The following is a 16402-nucleotide window of genomic DNA, read 5'->3' on the forward strand; positions in this document are numbered from 1 at the left end:
TGCTCCATCTTCTCTCCTCCAGGTTCACATCTAGTCTCTAGTTACAGATGTGTTACTCTTTCTTGCTCTGCACGTGCACACATACACACACACACACACACACACACACACACACACACAAAACCACAAAAAGTTGGACTTCATGAAGGAGGGATGAGTTGGAAGTTCTCAGATCCTAAACAGTCTGACCATACCAAGAAGTGTGCCTTGAGAATGGCCCACGTAATATATCTTCTGCCCAGTTTTTTTCACAATGTAGTCAATTGAGACTGGAAGATCATATCTCACCATTTCATCAAAACTGCAAAAAGAAAAACAACAACGAGTTCAGGTGTACATCAGAACTATGTTTTGAACATATGACTAACCACTCCCCTTCTTTGTCTTAGCTGAAAACAGAAGCCAATTCTTGATCTTCAAACATATCTATATAAGGTGGTCCAATAGGCATGTCAGAATCATTCTAGCAACGATCTCCAGTGTAGCCAGAGCCAAAGAAAAGTATCCCTGGGGAATGATACCTAAAAATTTTAAAATACTTTAGAACACAGATAATGTTAATTTGTAGCTTTCTAATTCAATATGTAGCTATGGGGACTTGTTTTTGCTTGAATTCAATACTAAAGAAATAATGCTCCTAATTGGAGAAATGTCCTGAATTGAAGAAAATCCACACTTGGGAACTGGTTTAGATACTTATTTGGCTGTTGATAAGTATCGCAATTCTCTTTTAATGAAAGGAAGCAAAATTCACTTTCCCCGCACTGGACCAGTGGGCGTAAAAGCCTTGGAAACTATGTTATAAGAAAACAGTATCAGTATTTGTTAGAAATCGAGGTAGACTGTGAGGATTAAACAAAAAGAATACCCTGACTCTAATTTCTTATACTTCACCCAACCAATCTGAGTCCATCTCATGATGGATGCTTCTGTTCTTCTGGCTACACTTCCAGCTCCCTGTTTCTAGCTAGGTTTTCTGCAAAAGCTCACTAATCTCCCTGGCTATCGTCCTCAGTCTTTAGTTAAGTTGCTCCTCTAAGAAGTTGTCTCCAAAATCTAAGAGTGGTCTCAAGATGGGTGCGTCCACCCAAATTTGGGTAAAACCCCAGAGGCCAACAGACAGGATCTTCAGATAAAACTTCAGACAAGTTAGTGAACATAGCAGCTATGACTAGAAGCTGCTCTCCACTTGAAAAGGAACCTCCAAATTTCCACAAACAGATTAAGGTAAGGTAGCCCAGGAAAGTTGCACCTTCCTCTTCCAGCTCAGGAATAGGAAGTGGCAGTTTCCACCTCAAACTCCTTCCTCCTCAGGTCCCTGCATTCTAGAATTTTCTCCAGGGGTCCTGGCTGGAGCCCAGCACTTTGGAGATCATTCCCAATCCTCTCGAACTTTCTCTCATCAAGATTCAACTCTCTATAATCTCATTCCTACAATACAAGTCATCCAGAGCTTCATTGGGAAAAAACCAAAGGTATCACAGAAAAGCAGATACCCAGATAGAATGAATAAGTCTCTTCAAGACAGGATAATCTTTCAAGGCAAAATTTACAAAGGCCTATCTCTACTTGCAAGAAACTAAACAAAGATGACAGTTCATTCCTTGATGCTATTTGATTGAAAGATCAAAGGTACACAAAACCTACAATCTAGTTTTCTCTACCTGAAAGCCCAGTACTCTTTGGAATTTGTTGACAAGGTGGCATGTTTCCGGGAATACGTATTCCCCGGCTGTTTCCCATCCACACATCAAAGCCTGCATCTGCCAGAATGAAGGCCAGGCTGTTATTGGGGAAGTTGGAGATCCAGCTGACAGTTGATGACAACAAACCATGCTGCAAAAATATAACAGGCCGCTGACCTGAAACAGAAACATTGAATACTCACAACCAAATTTCTGCCACATTAACATTAGAAATCTTTCCTTGGATGGGTGGACTTTGGCTTCCTGGAGAAATGTGCAAACCACAGGAGCTAAGAGTTGGAATTTGATACAACAAACAAATTTGAGGAGCATGGAACAGTTTCCTTCTCAGATGCATGGATAAGGGGAGAATGTAGGACCAAAAAGAGAGAGCATTCCCAAAGATAAAATTGATGATTTGGATTATATTAAACTTAAAAATGTTTTGCACAAACAAAATCAATGAATCAAGGACTTGAAGGAAAGCAGAAGGATAGGGAAAAGTTTCACAGGAAATGTGTCTGATAAAAGCAGCATTTCTCAAAAATATAGAGACCTCTGTCAAATTTACAAGAATACTAGTCGATCCCCAATTGATAAATGGTCTAAAGATATGAAAAAGCAGTTTTCAAATGAAGAAAGAGAAAGTGTCTATACTAAACTGCAAAAGTGTTTAAAATATTGATTAGAGACATGCAAATTAAAACAACTATGAAATATCATCTCACACCTATCAGACTGGTATAAATGAAAGAAAAGGGAAATGCCATTAGCAATGACTAGGCCTGTACCCCAAAGAGAAAAAAATCAAGTGAAGGGAAGAATTATTTGTACATAAATGTTTATGTTACTTCTTCTGGGGTGGCAAATAATTGGAAATTGTGGAGCTGTCCATCAATTGAAGAATAGATGAACAAGTTGCAGTATATGGTTGTAATGGAATATTATTGTATCATAAGAAATGATGAGTAGGATTTCAGAAAAACCTAGAAAGACTTCCATGAGCAGGTACAAAGTGAAATGTGTACAACCAGGAAAACACTGTACACAGTAACAGTGATAAAGAGTAATCAAATCTGAATGGCTTAACTATTCTCAGGAACACATGATATAAGACAATTATAAAGGAATCATGACAAAAAAATGTTATCCACATCCAGAGAAAGAACTGATGGAGTCCGAATGCAAATCAAAGCATCCCTTTTATTCACTTTACTTTCTTCATGTTTTTTTTAAATATGAGTCTTCCACAACATGATTAATATGGAAATATGCCTTGCATGATCATACAAGTATAATCTATATCAAATTGCTTACCATCTTTGGTTAGGGAGCTCAAAGAATGGGAGTAATCAAAGAAAAAGTGAATTTGGAAATCAATATTTTGAAAAAGAAGTATGAAATATTTGCTTTATGTGAATTTGTGGGGAAACAACATTAAGTTTTTAAAAAAGAATGTTTCTTATCCTATGCATTTCCAGAGCCAACTCCAGAAAAATAGGATGCTTGCCGTTAGTTCAGTAGTCATTTCCATTCAACCCAATGTTTCCATATGAATGAGGCAAATTGGATTACTTTCATATATTCAGAAATAGGCATACAGAAATCAGTAATTGCTTTGTAGACACTGACATTCTAAAGTAAGCAAAGTGATAGAGGAGATGATTCTTTAAATGTTTAGCCATTTCTAGATTAAGAACAAGATAAGCTTCAATAATAGCTTGATTAAAATAATAATAATAGAAATTGGTAGAGTTTATCTAGTTTGATTTTCATGACCCTGTAAGGTAGATCTTTTTTTTTATTATTCTCATTTTAACAGATGAGGAAATGGAGAATAGAAATGGTTGAATGACTTGCCCAGGCTCCCATAGTTACAAAATATTTGAGGCAGGATTAAAACTCAAATCTATTCCAACTTTCAGTCCAAATATTCCCTGAACTACCAAGCTGCCCCATTTGATAAACATTGAAAATAATACCCAGAGAATAGAAGGGACTTGATTAAGGTCACTTGATGTGATAGAGATGGAGCTACCACTAAAACTGATGTTCCGTAACTTGCCACCAATGGCTCTCAATTTCCAGTGACAGAAGGATAGAATTTTTCCTGACTGCCAGAGCTTCTACTTAGTCAAATGCTATAGTTCTCATGGATCTGGCACACTCAAGGGAGAAGGATCAAAGGAAACTCAGGAGACCATTTCATTGAAATGAATCACTCAAGGGACTTCAGGGACTAGAACCAAGATCTCAGAGTAATCCTCAGCAGCTCTGTGCCACCATGAGAATCCTCTCTGACCAAGATTAAAATATCACCACAAAACAAATTAAGGAGTAAAAGAACCAACAAGGAGAGAGTGTGAAACAATTTTCAAGAAGAGAAAAACCCAAAAGGTGGGCAATGAACATCTGGGGAACTGGGGTGAGAGAAGAACAGGACCACCAAGAAGTAGTACAAGGAAGGAAGAACAATCCAAGAGCAAGGCACCTCCACCCCACCCTATATCTTCTGTCCAAGGTTTGGGAACCTATGCCCGAGCCAACATCCAGACCCTGAGACCCTGCCTGAGCAAATAGAGTTACAAGCCAACCCATACCCCTTGAAATTTCAAACTTGTGGAGAAGTCCAGAGCCCCAACCCAGGGAATTCTAGTCTAGGCTTGGGACAAGGACTTAATTCACACTTTGGGGTGTTTGATAGTACTAAGTACTAAGTACTGATCTTTATGCTTAAAGCTCAGGGTGGAGTTTCAAGACAGGACAATCAAAGATATGCCTGATTGGATCAAGTTCATAGTGAGAATAAAAACTCAAGACTAAGCCTGAGGCTAAAATTTCATTAGCCCCTGACCTGATCAAGATTAGAATGAAGTTAAAAACATACATGTAAGCCTGAGGCAAATCTTTAAGCTATCAGTATCACAAGGGTTAATTGAATCAGCAGGGGAAGAGGGGCTCTCAGAGTTCTCAGCCCTCAGACCATCATCCCAAGCCTACCTATAATTAGATAGGAAAAATGAGCAAACAACCACAAAAAAGCACCCAACTCTTAAGAATTTTTATGGAGACAAAGAGCAAGGTGCAGACACAAAAGGGGACAATTAAACCAAACAAACACAACCAAAGTCCAAAAGAAAAATATGGATTGGCCACAGGTTCTGGAAGAACTCAAAAACAATTTAAAAATCAATTATGAGAGACAGAGGAAAAGTGGGAAAGAGAAAGGAAAATGATGCAAGGAAAAATGAAATTGATGCAAGATGAAATGGGCCAATTAAGAAAGGAGAATAAAATACTGACAGAGTAAAAGTAGGCCTTAAAAACAGAATTGACCATCCAGAAACTAATGATTTCATGAGAAATCAAGAAACAATAAAGCAGAATCAAAGGAATGAAAAAATAGAGGAAAACATGAACTATCTTATTAAAAAAACAGCTGACACAGAAAATAGATCTAGGAGAGACAATTAGAGAATTATTGGAGTAACTGAATGATATGATTAAGAAAAAACCTTGGATATCATATTACAATAAATTATCAAAGATAACTGCCCAGAGATCTTCCAACAAGAAAATAAAATTGAAATTGAAAGAATTCACATATCACCTCCAGAAAGAATTCCTTAAATAACAACTTCCAGGAATATAATAGCAAAATTCAAGAGCCACCAAACTAAGGAAAAAATACTTGAAACAGCCAGAAAGAAACCATTCAAATACCATGGAGCTACAAGCAGGATCACACAGGACCTAGTGACTTCTCCATTAAAGAATCAAAAGGCATGGGATATAATATATACAGGAAGGCTAAAGATTTGGGTTTATAACCCAGAGTAACCTATCAAGCAAAATTGAGTATATTCTGTGTAAATAGAAATTCTATACCCCTGAACTACATGGTCAAGCATCCCTTTCCTTTATGTCCTCACTTTGCATCCTTACATTTGGGAAATAAGTTTGCTGGAAATTCTGGCCTTGAGGCTTCTCTGTGCTCTCTCCTAGGTGTGTGGTCTAGAAAGCTTTCTCTTTACTGAAGCTATTCTTTCCTTTGCTTCAAGTTATTATTATTAAATCTCATAAAAATAATACTTGGAGTATTTGGATATTAATTTTTAATATTACAATCCTTTGAGGGGACATTCCATAAGATAGAAATCCCAAGCATTCATGAGGAATAAGTCAGACCTAAAAAAATATTTGAAGTCCAAACACAAGACACAAGAGAAGCCCAAAAAGGTAAATAAGAAAGAGAAAATTTAAGGGACTCATTAAGGTCAAAATATTTATATGTCTACAGAAAGAGGATTTCTGTAGTTCTCAAAAATTACTCTTAGAAGTAGAGAAGATATAAATAATTTACTCAGAAAGAGGGTGGAGAAGTAAGCTGAGTATGATGATATGATAAATTTATAAATGTGATGATATGGAATGATATTTTTGTTTGATATGACATTTATACATATGAATGTTATGTAAAAATTAATCAAGGGCTGAAAGAGAGGGTTGCACTGAGAGAAAAGGAAGGGAGAGATAGACTGGGGGTAAATTATATAATATAAAGAGGCGTGAAAAATACTTATAGAGAGGGGAGGATAAAGGTGGTAACAAGCAATCCTTAAACCTTACTCTCATTGTAAAAGGCTCAGAGAGGGTAAAACAAGTATAGTCAGTGTGAGGTACAGAATTCAATCTTACCTACTCAGTGGGGTATAGAATTCTATCTTACCCCACAGAGAAGTAGAAAGGAAATAAAACAAGGGAAGAAGGAGGTAACTGAAGGAAGGTAAAGTGGTGGTGGGGAGACAAAAAGCAAAACATTGGTGAAGAGGAACAGAGAGAAAGAGAATAGAGCAGGATTTAAAGGTGGTAATATGATGGAGGGCAATACTAAGTTAGTAATCATAATGCTGAATGTGATGGGATGAACCTACCCATAAAACAGAAGTGGATAACAGTGGATTAAAAACCAGAATCCTACTATATGTTCTTTACAAGAAACACATTTGAGGTAGAGTGACACTAACAATTTCAAGGTAAAAGTATGGAGAATAATTTATTATGTGTCATCTAAAGTAAAAACAAACCACCAACCAAAAAAAAAAAACAGAAGTAGCAATCATGACACCAGACAAAGCTAGACATTAATCTAATTTAAAAAGATAAGGGAGGCAATTGCATTCTATTAAAGGGCACTATAAACAATGAAATAATATCATTACTAAACATTTATGTACCAAATGGCCTAGCAGCTGGATTTCTAAAGGAAAATTTAAAGGAGCTCAAGGAGGAAATAGACAAGAAGACTATATTAGTAGGGGATCTCAACCTTCCGTTTTCAGAACTAGATAAATTGAACCAAACAACAAATAAGAAAGAAACAAGGGAAGTGAATGAAATGCTAAAAATTAGAGTTAATAGATATCTTGAGAAAACTGAATAGGAATAAAAAGGAATATACCTTCTTCTCAGCAGTACATGGTACATATACAAAGATGAACCTTGTACTAGGGCATAGGAATAATGGAAAAAATGCAGAAAAGCAGAAATAATAAATACAACTTTTTCATATCATAATGAGATAAAAATTATACTTAACAAGGGTCCATGGAAAGTCAAATTTAAAACTAATTTGGAACTAAATAATCTAATTATTCAAAACTAGTGTGTCAAAAAAGAAACCATAGAAGCAATTCCAGACTTGATTAAAGAGAATGACAATGAGGAGACATCATATCAAAGCCTATGAGATATAGCCAAAGCAGTGCTCGGGAAAATCTCTATATCTGAGTGCCTATAGCAACAAAACCAAGAGGGAGGAGATCAAAGAATTGGGCTTGCAACTTAAAAATAAGTTAAAATTCCCCAGGTAAAAACTAAATTGGAAATCCTAAAAATTAAAGGATTGGTTAATAAATTGAAAGTAAAAGAACTATTGAACTAGTAAATAATACCAGGAAATAGTACTTTGAAAAAACAAATAAAATAGATAAAGTGTTGGTAGGTCTAATAAAAAACAAAGAAAGAAGAGAATCAAATTAACAGTATTGAAGATGAAAAGGGTGATCTCACCTATAATGAAGAGGAATTTAAGGTAATTAATAAAAACTATTTTGCCCAATTATATGGCAATAATATGACAATATAGGTGACATAAGTGAAAAATATAAATTGCCTAGATTATAAAAAGAGGAAATACTCGAATAATCCCACCTCAGAAAAAGAAATTGAACAAGCCATCAAGTAATATCCTAAGAAAAAATCTGCAGTGCCATATGGTTTCATAAGTGAATCCTATTTAAAGAACAACTAATCCCAATACTACACAAATTATTTGACAAAATAAGTATGAAGATTGGATTTAGCTATCTCCTGGTTGTAACAATAAAGGTATTTAGCTCTTCCTTTATTAGGAAAATTGAATTGTAATTCACAATCTATTTTTAGAATTTAATTCCCAAAAGGTAGTAACTCAGTATTTGAAGTAGATCTACCCATTTTAACTGCAAAAATGTGTTAACTAACTACAAAAGGTGAACTAACCAAAAATAATGTTAACTAACCACAAAAGGTATAAATAACCACAAAAAGGTGTGAACACCCATTTCATGCACTGAGTGGGAGGTCTGTGACCCACATGTGAATGAGTGGGCAGTCCTGGAGAGGAGCATCTATGGTGATTAGTAGATGTGAAATTTAGGGGAGGTGACACAAGAGAAAAAGATCTTTAAATAGAGAACCACAAGAGAGATAAAAAAGAACTCTGACTCAGTGTAGGACTGGAGGGAAGATAAACACTTGAGGAGAGATTGGAAGATGGACACTCCGACTTAGCTGTGGTACTGGACCACTGGAGGAGCTCATGTAGGAGACCTCAAACTGCTTTCTTTTTAGATGGTCACTGTTGGTGAGTGAAAGGTTGACTAAGTGACCCCGCCTTTCTGGAGGTGTGAACCTGCAAGAAAGGCCCATCATATTAAGACTCTTTTCCCTGATTAGGACCTTAGAATTTCTACCTGGCTCAGAGGAAGCCAGAGTTTTCTCTCTCATTCCTTAATATCTTCTCTCTATTGTAAATAAACTACCATAAATTCCATTTTACTTCATTAATTCATTTTGGGATTTAGAAATTAAATCCCTGGTAACCACAAATTTAAATTCAAGGACAAACCAATTTAAATATATTTAGTCAAACTATAAAAAAATTAACATAAGCAAAGAAGGAGTTCTACCAAATTCCTTTTATGACACAAATATGGTTCTGATTCCAGTGTCAGGCAGACCAAAAACAGAGAAAGACAACTACAGACAAATCTCCTTAATGAACATAGATGCAAAAATCTTAAATAGAATACTAGCAAAAAGATTCCAGCAAGTGATTATAAGGATTATTCACTATGATCAGGTGGAATTTATACCAGGAATGCAAGAATGGTTTAATATTAGGAAAATCATCCACATAATTGACCATATCAACAAGAAAACCAAAAATCACATGATTATCTCAATAGATTCAGAAAAAGCCTCTGAAAAAATACAACACTCATTCCTATTGAAAACAATAGAAAGTATAGGAATAGAAAGGCCTTTCCTCAAAATAATAAACAGTATATATTTAAAATCATCAGCAAGCATAATCTGCAATGGGGATAAATTAGAAGCATTCCCAATAAGATCAGGAGTGAAACAAGCATATCCATTGTCATCTCTATTATTGAACATAGTACTAGAAACACTAGCAGTAGTAATGAGAGAAGAAAAAGAAATTGAAGGTATTAAATAGGTAATGGGAGACTAAACTACCACTCTTTGCAGATGATATGATGGTCTACTTAAAGAATCCTAGGATATCAACTAAAAAACTAGTGGGATTAATTAACAGCTATAGCAAAGTTGCAGGGTACAAGATAAACCTACATAAATCATTAGCATTTCTATATATTTCCAACAAAATCCAGCAGCAAGAGTGAGAAAGAGAAATTCCAGGGGGCAGCTGGGTAGTTCAGTGGATTGAGAGCCAGGCCTAGAGATGGGAGGTCCTAGGTTCAAATCTAGCCTCAGGCATTTCTCAGCTGTGTGACCCTGGGCAAGTCACTTGACCCCCATTGCCTAGCCCTTACCACTCTTATGCCTTGGAGCCAATACACAGTATTGACTCCAAGATGGAAGGTAAGGGTTTTAAAAAAATGAGAAATTCAATTTAAAATCCCTTTAGGGGGCAGCCTCAGACACTTCCCACCTGTGTGACCCTGGGCAAGTCAATTAACCCCCACCACCTAGCCCTTACCACTCTTCTGCCTTGGAACCAATGCATAGTATTGATTCCAAGATGAAAGGTAGGAGTTTATCCCTCTAGACAGTTTAAAATATTTAGGAATTTAGCTATCAAGACAAACACAGGAATTATATGAAGACAACTACAAAACACTTTTCACACAATTAAAATTAGATCTAAATAACTGCAAAAACATTAATTGCTCATGGGTAGGATGAGCTAACATAAAAAAATATGAAAATACTATCCAAATTCATCTATTTATTCAGTGCCATACCTATCAAACCACAAAAATCTTTTTTATAGAATTAGAAAAATATAACAAAGTTTATCTGAAAGAACAAGAGATAAAGAATATCAAGGGAAATAATGGAAAAAAAATGTGAAGGATGGGGCCCTAGCAGTACCAGGTCTTAAACTGTACAATAAAGCAGTGGTCATCACAACATTATGGTACTGGCTAAGAGACAGAAGGGTGGATCAATGGAATAGTCTAGGGGTAAATGATAGCAAGCAAGTGTTCAATAATCCCAAAGATCTCAGCTTTTGAGACAAGAACTCACTATCTGACAAAAACTGCTGGGAAAACTGAGAAACAGTATGGGAAAAATTAGGTTTCGATCAACATTTTATACCCTACATCAAGATAAATTCAAAATGGTTAGATGACTTCAATATTATGATTTAAATAATAAATTAATTACGTGAACATAAAATAGTATGCCTGTCAGTTCTGTGGAAAAGGAAGGAATTTAAGACAAAGCAAGAAATATAGAACATTACAAAATATAAAATGAAGGACTTTGATTATATAAAATTAAAAAGGATTGACACAAACAAAACTAATTCATCCACAATTAGAAGGAAATCAAACAACTAGGAGAATATTTTTATAAAAAACTCTCTGACAACATTTAAATTTCCCAAATATATGTATGTATATATATATATATATGTATATATATATATATATATGGAACCCAGTCAATTTTACAAAAATTCAAGCCATTCCTCAATCAAAAAATTGTAAAGGGACAGGAGTAGGCAGTTTTAACATGAAGAAATCAAAACTATCAACAAGCCCATGAAAAAGTGTTCTAAATCCCTCCTGATGAGAGAAATACAAATTGAAACAACTCCGAAGCACCACCTTACACCTAGCAGATTGACCAATATGGCAGCAAAGGAAAGTGATCAATGTTCCAGGGGTTGTGGCAAAATTGGGACACTAATACAATGCTTCTGGAGTTGCAAATTGGTCCAACAGTTCTGGAGGGCCATTTGGAAATATGCCCAAAGGTTTTTAAAAGACTGCCTACACTTTGACCCAACCATACCACTGTTGGAGTTTTACCCCAAAGAGATAATAAGGAAAAATACTTGTAGAAAAATATTTGTAGTTGTATTCTTTGTGGTGAAAAAATGGAAAATGGGGGATTGTCCCTCCATTGGGGAATGGCTGAACCAATTGTGGTATCTGATGGTGATGGGATGCTATTGTACTGAAAGGGATAATTAACTGGAGGAATTCCATGTAAACTGGAAAGACCTCCAGGAAGTGATGGAGAGTAAAAGGAGCAAAATCAGGAGACTGATACATTATGACACATTGAATGTAATACACTTTTCTACTAACCGCAATGCAATGACAAAGGATAATCCAGAGGAATTTATTAGAAAGAAGGCTCTCTACATCAAGAGAAAGAGCTGTAGGAACAGAAACACAGAAGAAATACTTATGATCTATCACTTAATTCTATAGGGATGTGATTAGGATTTTGATGTTAAAAATCACTCTATTGCAAGTCTGAATTACATGGAAATAGATTATAAACAATGATTCATGTATAACCCAGTGAAATTGCTTGTCAGCTCCTGCAGGGCAAAAAAGGGGGGAGAGTAATCATTAATCATGTAATCCTGGAAAAATATTCTAAATAAAAAAAAAAGAAATGAGCCACTCAGTATGGACCAGCTCTGGTGTCAATTATCTCTGCATTAGTGTCTGCTAAATGCCCAGTGAAGTAACTGAGTCTGAGCTGGGGGATCTAGGCTATCAAAGAATCATGAAGAAAACCATTGACGAGAGTACATTGGTCAAAAGAAAAGACTTTTCAGCCACTCTTCCTTAGAAAAATCCAAGAGAACCTAGACATTCAGTTCACCCCAGATATTGGATAGCCATCCACCCTTCATTCTATTGAACTTTATTGTCAGGTCCTGCTGTAACCAAGATTCCACAAAAAAGTGCTGGGTGTGATTCTCTTGGATAAGTGAGGTTTCTTAAGCCTTTTCCATGGTCCAGTGAACTTCAAATTCCTTTTTCTTTTCTCTAAAATTAGTCTCTAAAGGGAAGACAAAGCCTTTAGCTCAGAAATATTTCTAGACTTAAGAATGAAGACTGTTAGGAGTGGAAGTGATATTAGGTTATCCGATATAACCCTTCCATTGGAAGAAGGACAACAGAGAAGCCCAGAGAGAAGTAGTTTGCCCAAGATCACGTAGCCAGTAAACACCAGGCTGGCATTCCATCCTGTTTACTTGTCCTCCAAACTTGGGTATCTTTCACTTGGTACATACCTGGTCCTTTATTGCCTGTTCTTCCATAGGGAATTCTATGAAGGGTAAGGATATATGAATCAGCAGTTTCAACTTCATGCTCTTCAAGTGGGTATTTCCAGTAGAGAATGATCTGACTCTAGCTGGAGAAAAGCTACATTCAGTCTAGGGTACTGGCAATGCATTTTTAAATATCCCAACTCCATTATTTTATTTCTTAATAAGCATATGGTTGTTCTACTGTTAGTGCTAAAACTCTTAAATATTAACAAAAACTTGAAATCATAGATACAGCAATGAATTGAATGTGATTTTTTTTTCTAATAAGAAAACTTACAGCATTTAAAAGAACTTCAGGATTCAGAGTTGTCCTGAGAACATGGGAATAATATTCTGTTCCTAGTGCCAGGATTACAGATGCTGCCATGACAAAACTCCACATTTTGTTTTCACCTGGAGCATGAAGATTAATGGCACTGCTTAAACATTGACAAGGACAATGATCTAAGAAAAAGAGATTGAAAGCATCAAACCATTAATAGAAAACCATAAATTCTTACAATTATAGGCTAAGATGCAGGAAGGAATTCTTGAAGACACCAGAGTCATGAGCCAATGGATAAACATGTATGAAGAGTAGAGGAAAAAAGTGAGACTCTCCAGAGAGTCAGGAGGTGATGAGCAAAGGGGCACAAATAGAGAAATTGACTTCGATGAAAAAGAGCAAGCAAAATAACAAGAATGGAATTAGGAGAAGATGAGGCCTGATGTTGGGGAGAAAAGAGTATTCATCTTATTAATGATGCCATATCCTCCAAAAAGTATATGTTAGCTTATGGGTGATTAATATAGAAAGCTTAAAAAGAGAGGTGAAGTTTTGTTTTGTTTTTAAACCCTTACATTTCATCTTAGAATCATTGGTTCTAAGGCAGAAGAATGGTAAGGGCTAGCCAATGGGGGATAAGTGATTTACTCAGGGTCACACAGCTAGGAAGAGTCTGAGGCCGGATTAGAACACAGGACCTCTCATCGCTGGACCTGGCTCTCAATCTATTGAGTCACCGAGTTGCCCCAGAGGTGGAGTTTTACAACTGTTGCTGAGGAAACTGTGATCAAAAGCCAATCTGGGCAAAGCTGAGTGACTTCCTACTGTTCTGGTTAGTGCCATGGAGAATGAGTTGAAAGGATGGTAGTTGGGCTAATCCAAGACTAGTATACAAAAACACAAGTACAAAGATAAAGGAAGCATTCCAGGGATTTAGGGGTCGAGGATGGGATGGCGATAAATGGAACTGATTACCTGCAGTATCAAGATTTTAAAAGGAAGAAAGAAATCCCAGAATACGGGTTCATGAGCTGAGAATGCAGAGTCACCTTCCTTGATTTCCTTGTGATTGGAAAGTTACAAGAAGAATGAAATCCATCATTCAGTATGAATGAAGAAAAGGGAAAGAGAGAACAGTGAGGTTCTGATCTAAAGGAGGAATTTCACTTTGGTGGTGGAGAGATCAAAGATTTGGCCATTCATTTCTGTGTGGCTGAGAGTCATAATTTGGATAGTTGAAGAGATAAATGATGTGGTTTACCAGAGAGTTATGACATGGGATTTGAGTTGAAGAAAGGCCAGACACTGAACTCCCTGAGAAAATATGGGGAATGATCTGGAGGCCAGAAGATGATGGTTTCTAAAAATGAATGGGGTAATAGAAGCACAGGGAATGGAGGGTCTAAAAATGGCAATCAGATCCAAGGTATATGACCACTCCTCCTCCTGGAGTAGTATGCGTTCTGGGGTTGGGAGAAGACAGATAATTTGAGAAGGGGAGATGATGGGTAGAAGGACATGAAGAAGGTGAGGGAGAAGTAGAGAGCCTTGGATTGAACCTTGGGTAACAGATACAGTTAAGGTTTAATTTTCTATGCAAGTGACTCCTAGATCTCCATGTTTGGCACCAGCATCTCCTCTAAATCAATGTTTATTAAATTGAATCCTCTAATCTAACCACTTCATTTTATAGATCAGAAAATTGGGAACTAGGAAAATCAAGCACTTTGGAAAGGATTCAGAACTAAGTAGAAGTGTGCATTGTCACAGGATTTCAGAACAATAGACAGAGCTCAAAGTGACGTCAGTGAGCATTCAGGTCCATTTTAGAAATAAGAAAAATAAATCTCATGGAAATTGAATGACTTCTTTAAGATCACATATTTTATGGCAGAGGTGAGATTTGAACCCACATCCTCTGATTACAAAGCCAGCAATTTCCAAATTCCCACCATGCTTCTGGTTTTAAAACATCCTTGGTCACTTTTTGGTTTTCTACTTGGATTTTATCCTTCTGTTCTTTTTTGAATTGAATTTAAAGGATTCATTTGATCTGGATATTTCAATGTTGAGAAACAAGTCACAATCTGGAATTCACACCTAGGTACAATCATTGATTTATTATTGCATTTTATTCTGCTCTACCTAAAGGAATAACATGCCCTAATGGGGTCTCTTGGGAAGCTTACCTCATTGGAGTTCCTTGTGCTGAGAAAGAGGGGGGGGGGATTTCAGCTTTATTCTCCTTGGCTGGTCCTTGGAAGGCTCTATAATTCCAAATTGGATGACACTAGGACTTAGAGGAGCAGGACATCCCAAAAGGGAGAACTGGAGGCCTTGTTAGAACTTGTTAGAGACACAAGAGAGGTCACAAGGAATGTGGAGCAGTATAGCTCAGGAGGAGAAAAAGAATCAAATGGTCCAAAGTGCCTTTGAACCAAACACCCTGATGAGACCTCAGTGATGACACATCAGACCAGACAGTCTTTAAGTACTCTTAGAGGAGGTCACATGGATTCATCTGTAGGGGACAAAACCTTGTTCTTCTGCTTCTCAATGCCAAAGAAACTTCACATGAAATGAAAAGGAATAGAGGTGCAATGCTTTGAAAAAATTATCTTTAATCTGTCTTGTGACTCAATGTACAAGATACACCCCCTATAAACAATTTTTAGCCCTGGGCTAAGTCAAGAGAAAGTGGAAAGCAGGGCAGAGTCACATTCGGGGCCCTTTTGACATGTTCCTCATCTTTTTCAACATCACTTTGCCCTGAACTTCTGGAATAAAACTTTCACCCATGAGCCGAGTTCAATTGAGTTTTGGATAATGTAATCAGAAGCTCTGACATGTGCAAGAGTTATATATGAACACTACCTTTTGTTTCATTCTTTTATTTACTCTACTATGAAAAATGGCTTATTAAATGATCATATGGTTAATGCATTTCACCTGATCAATTAACTGGACTTACAAAGTGCTCACTTTGTGTGGAAGATTGAGCTAGATACTGGGGATGTATAAAGATGCACTGCAAGTGGTACATTTGGTTCAGTGAAGCCATTCTGACTCATGGTGAGTGAGAAAGTCTCTTAGAGCCTTGACTGGGTGAAATAAATCAGTCAAGATCATGGGATAAATTATAGGCTTCAGACTAAGTTTGGAAAGTATTTGTAACTAGAGTGATGGTGCAAAGGAAGTATACTTGCAGAGTCTGAAGAAATGTGATCATCCCTCAGAATGTTATCAATGAATTGATGAGAAGGTTAAGAAGGGGATTATTTGGGAAATTGGAATAAGGGTGGCAATCCTCTTGAACCCAGAGAAAGAACTGACTTGGAAGAAAGGAAAGACCTTCTCTCTGGCCTTGGTGCAGGTCTTCTTCCTTTCACCCATATTTTTCGCTAGAAGTGGTCCTTATGAGTTTCAAGGGACCCAAAAAACCCTGGACTTCTTATCTTCTCAGCAGTATGTATGGAGTATCCCCCAATCAGCTGACGGCCTCATTTTCATAGAGTCAAGGACAGACTAAGCCTGGATTCATACCTCCAGAAGGAGCCT

General features: G+C 36.7%; 1 protein-coding gene across 1 annotated transcript in view; it reads right to left on the minus strand.

The window, feature by feature from the left end:
- Positions 1 to 12961, minus strand: part of LOC100021594 (gastric triacylglycerol lipase-like) — a 32060-nt gene extending 19099 nt beyond the window's left edge. Inside the window, 5 exon segments of the mRNA XM_007478343.2 lie at positions 195 to 301; positions 1665 to 1725; positions 1728 to 1862; positions 12541 to 12658; positions 12857 to 12961. Coding sequence (XP_007478405.2) covers positions 195 to 301; positions 1665 to 1725; positions 1728 to 1862; positions 12541 to 12658; positions 12857 to 12961 — 526 coding nt within the window.
- Between the last annotated feature and the right edge of the window lie 3441 nt (positions 12962 to 16402).

This window comes from Monodelphis domestica, chromosome 1 (assembly GCF_027887165.1).
Source record: "Monodelphis domestica isolate mMonDom1 chromosome 1, mMonDom1.pri, whole genome shotgun sequence".
Lineage (NCBI taxonomy): Eukaryota > Metazoa > Chordata > Mammalia > Didelphimorphia > Didelphidae > Monodelphis > Monodelphis domestica.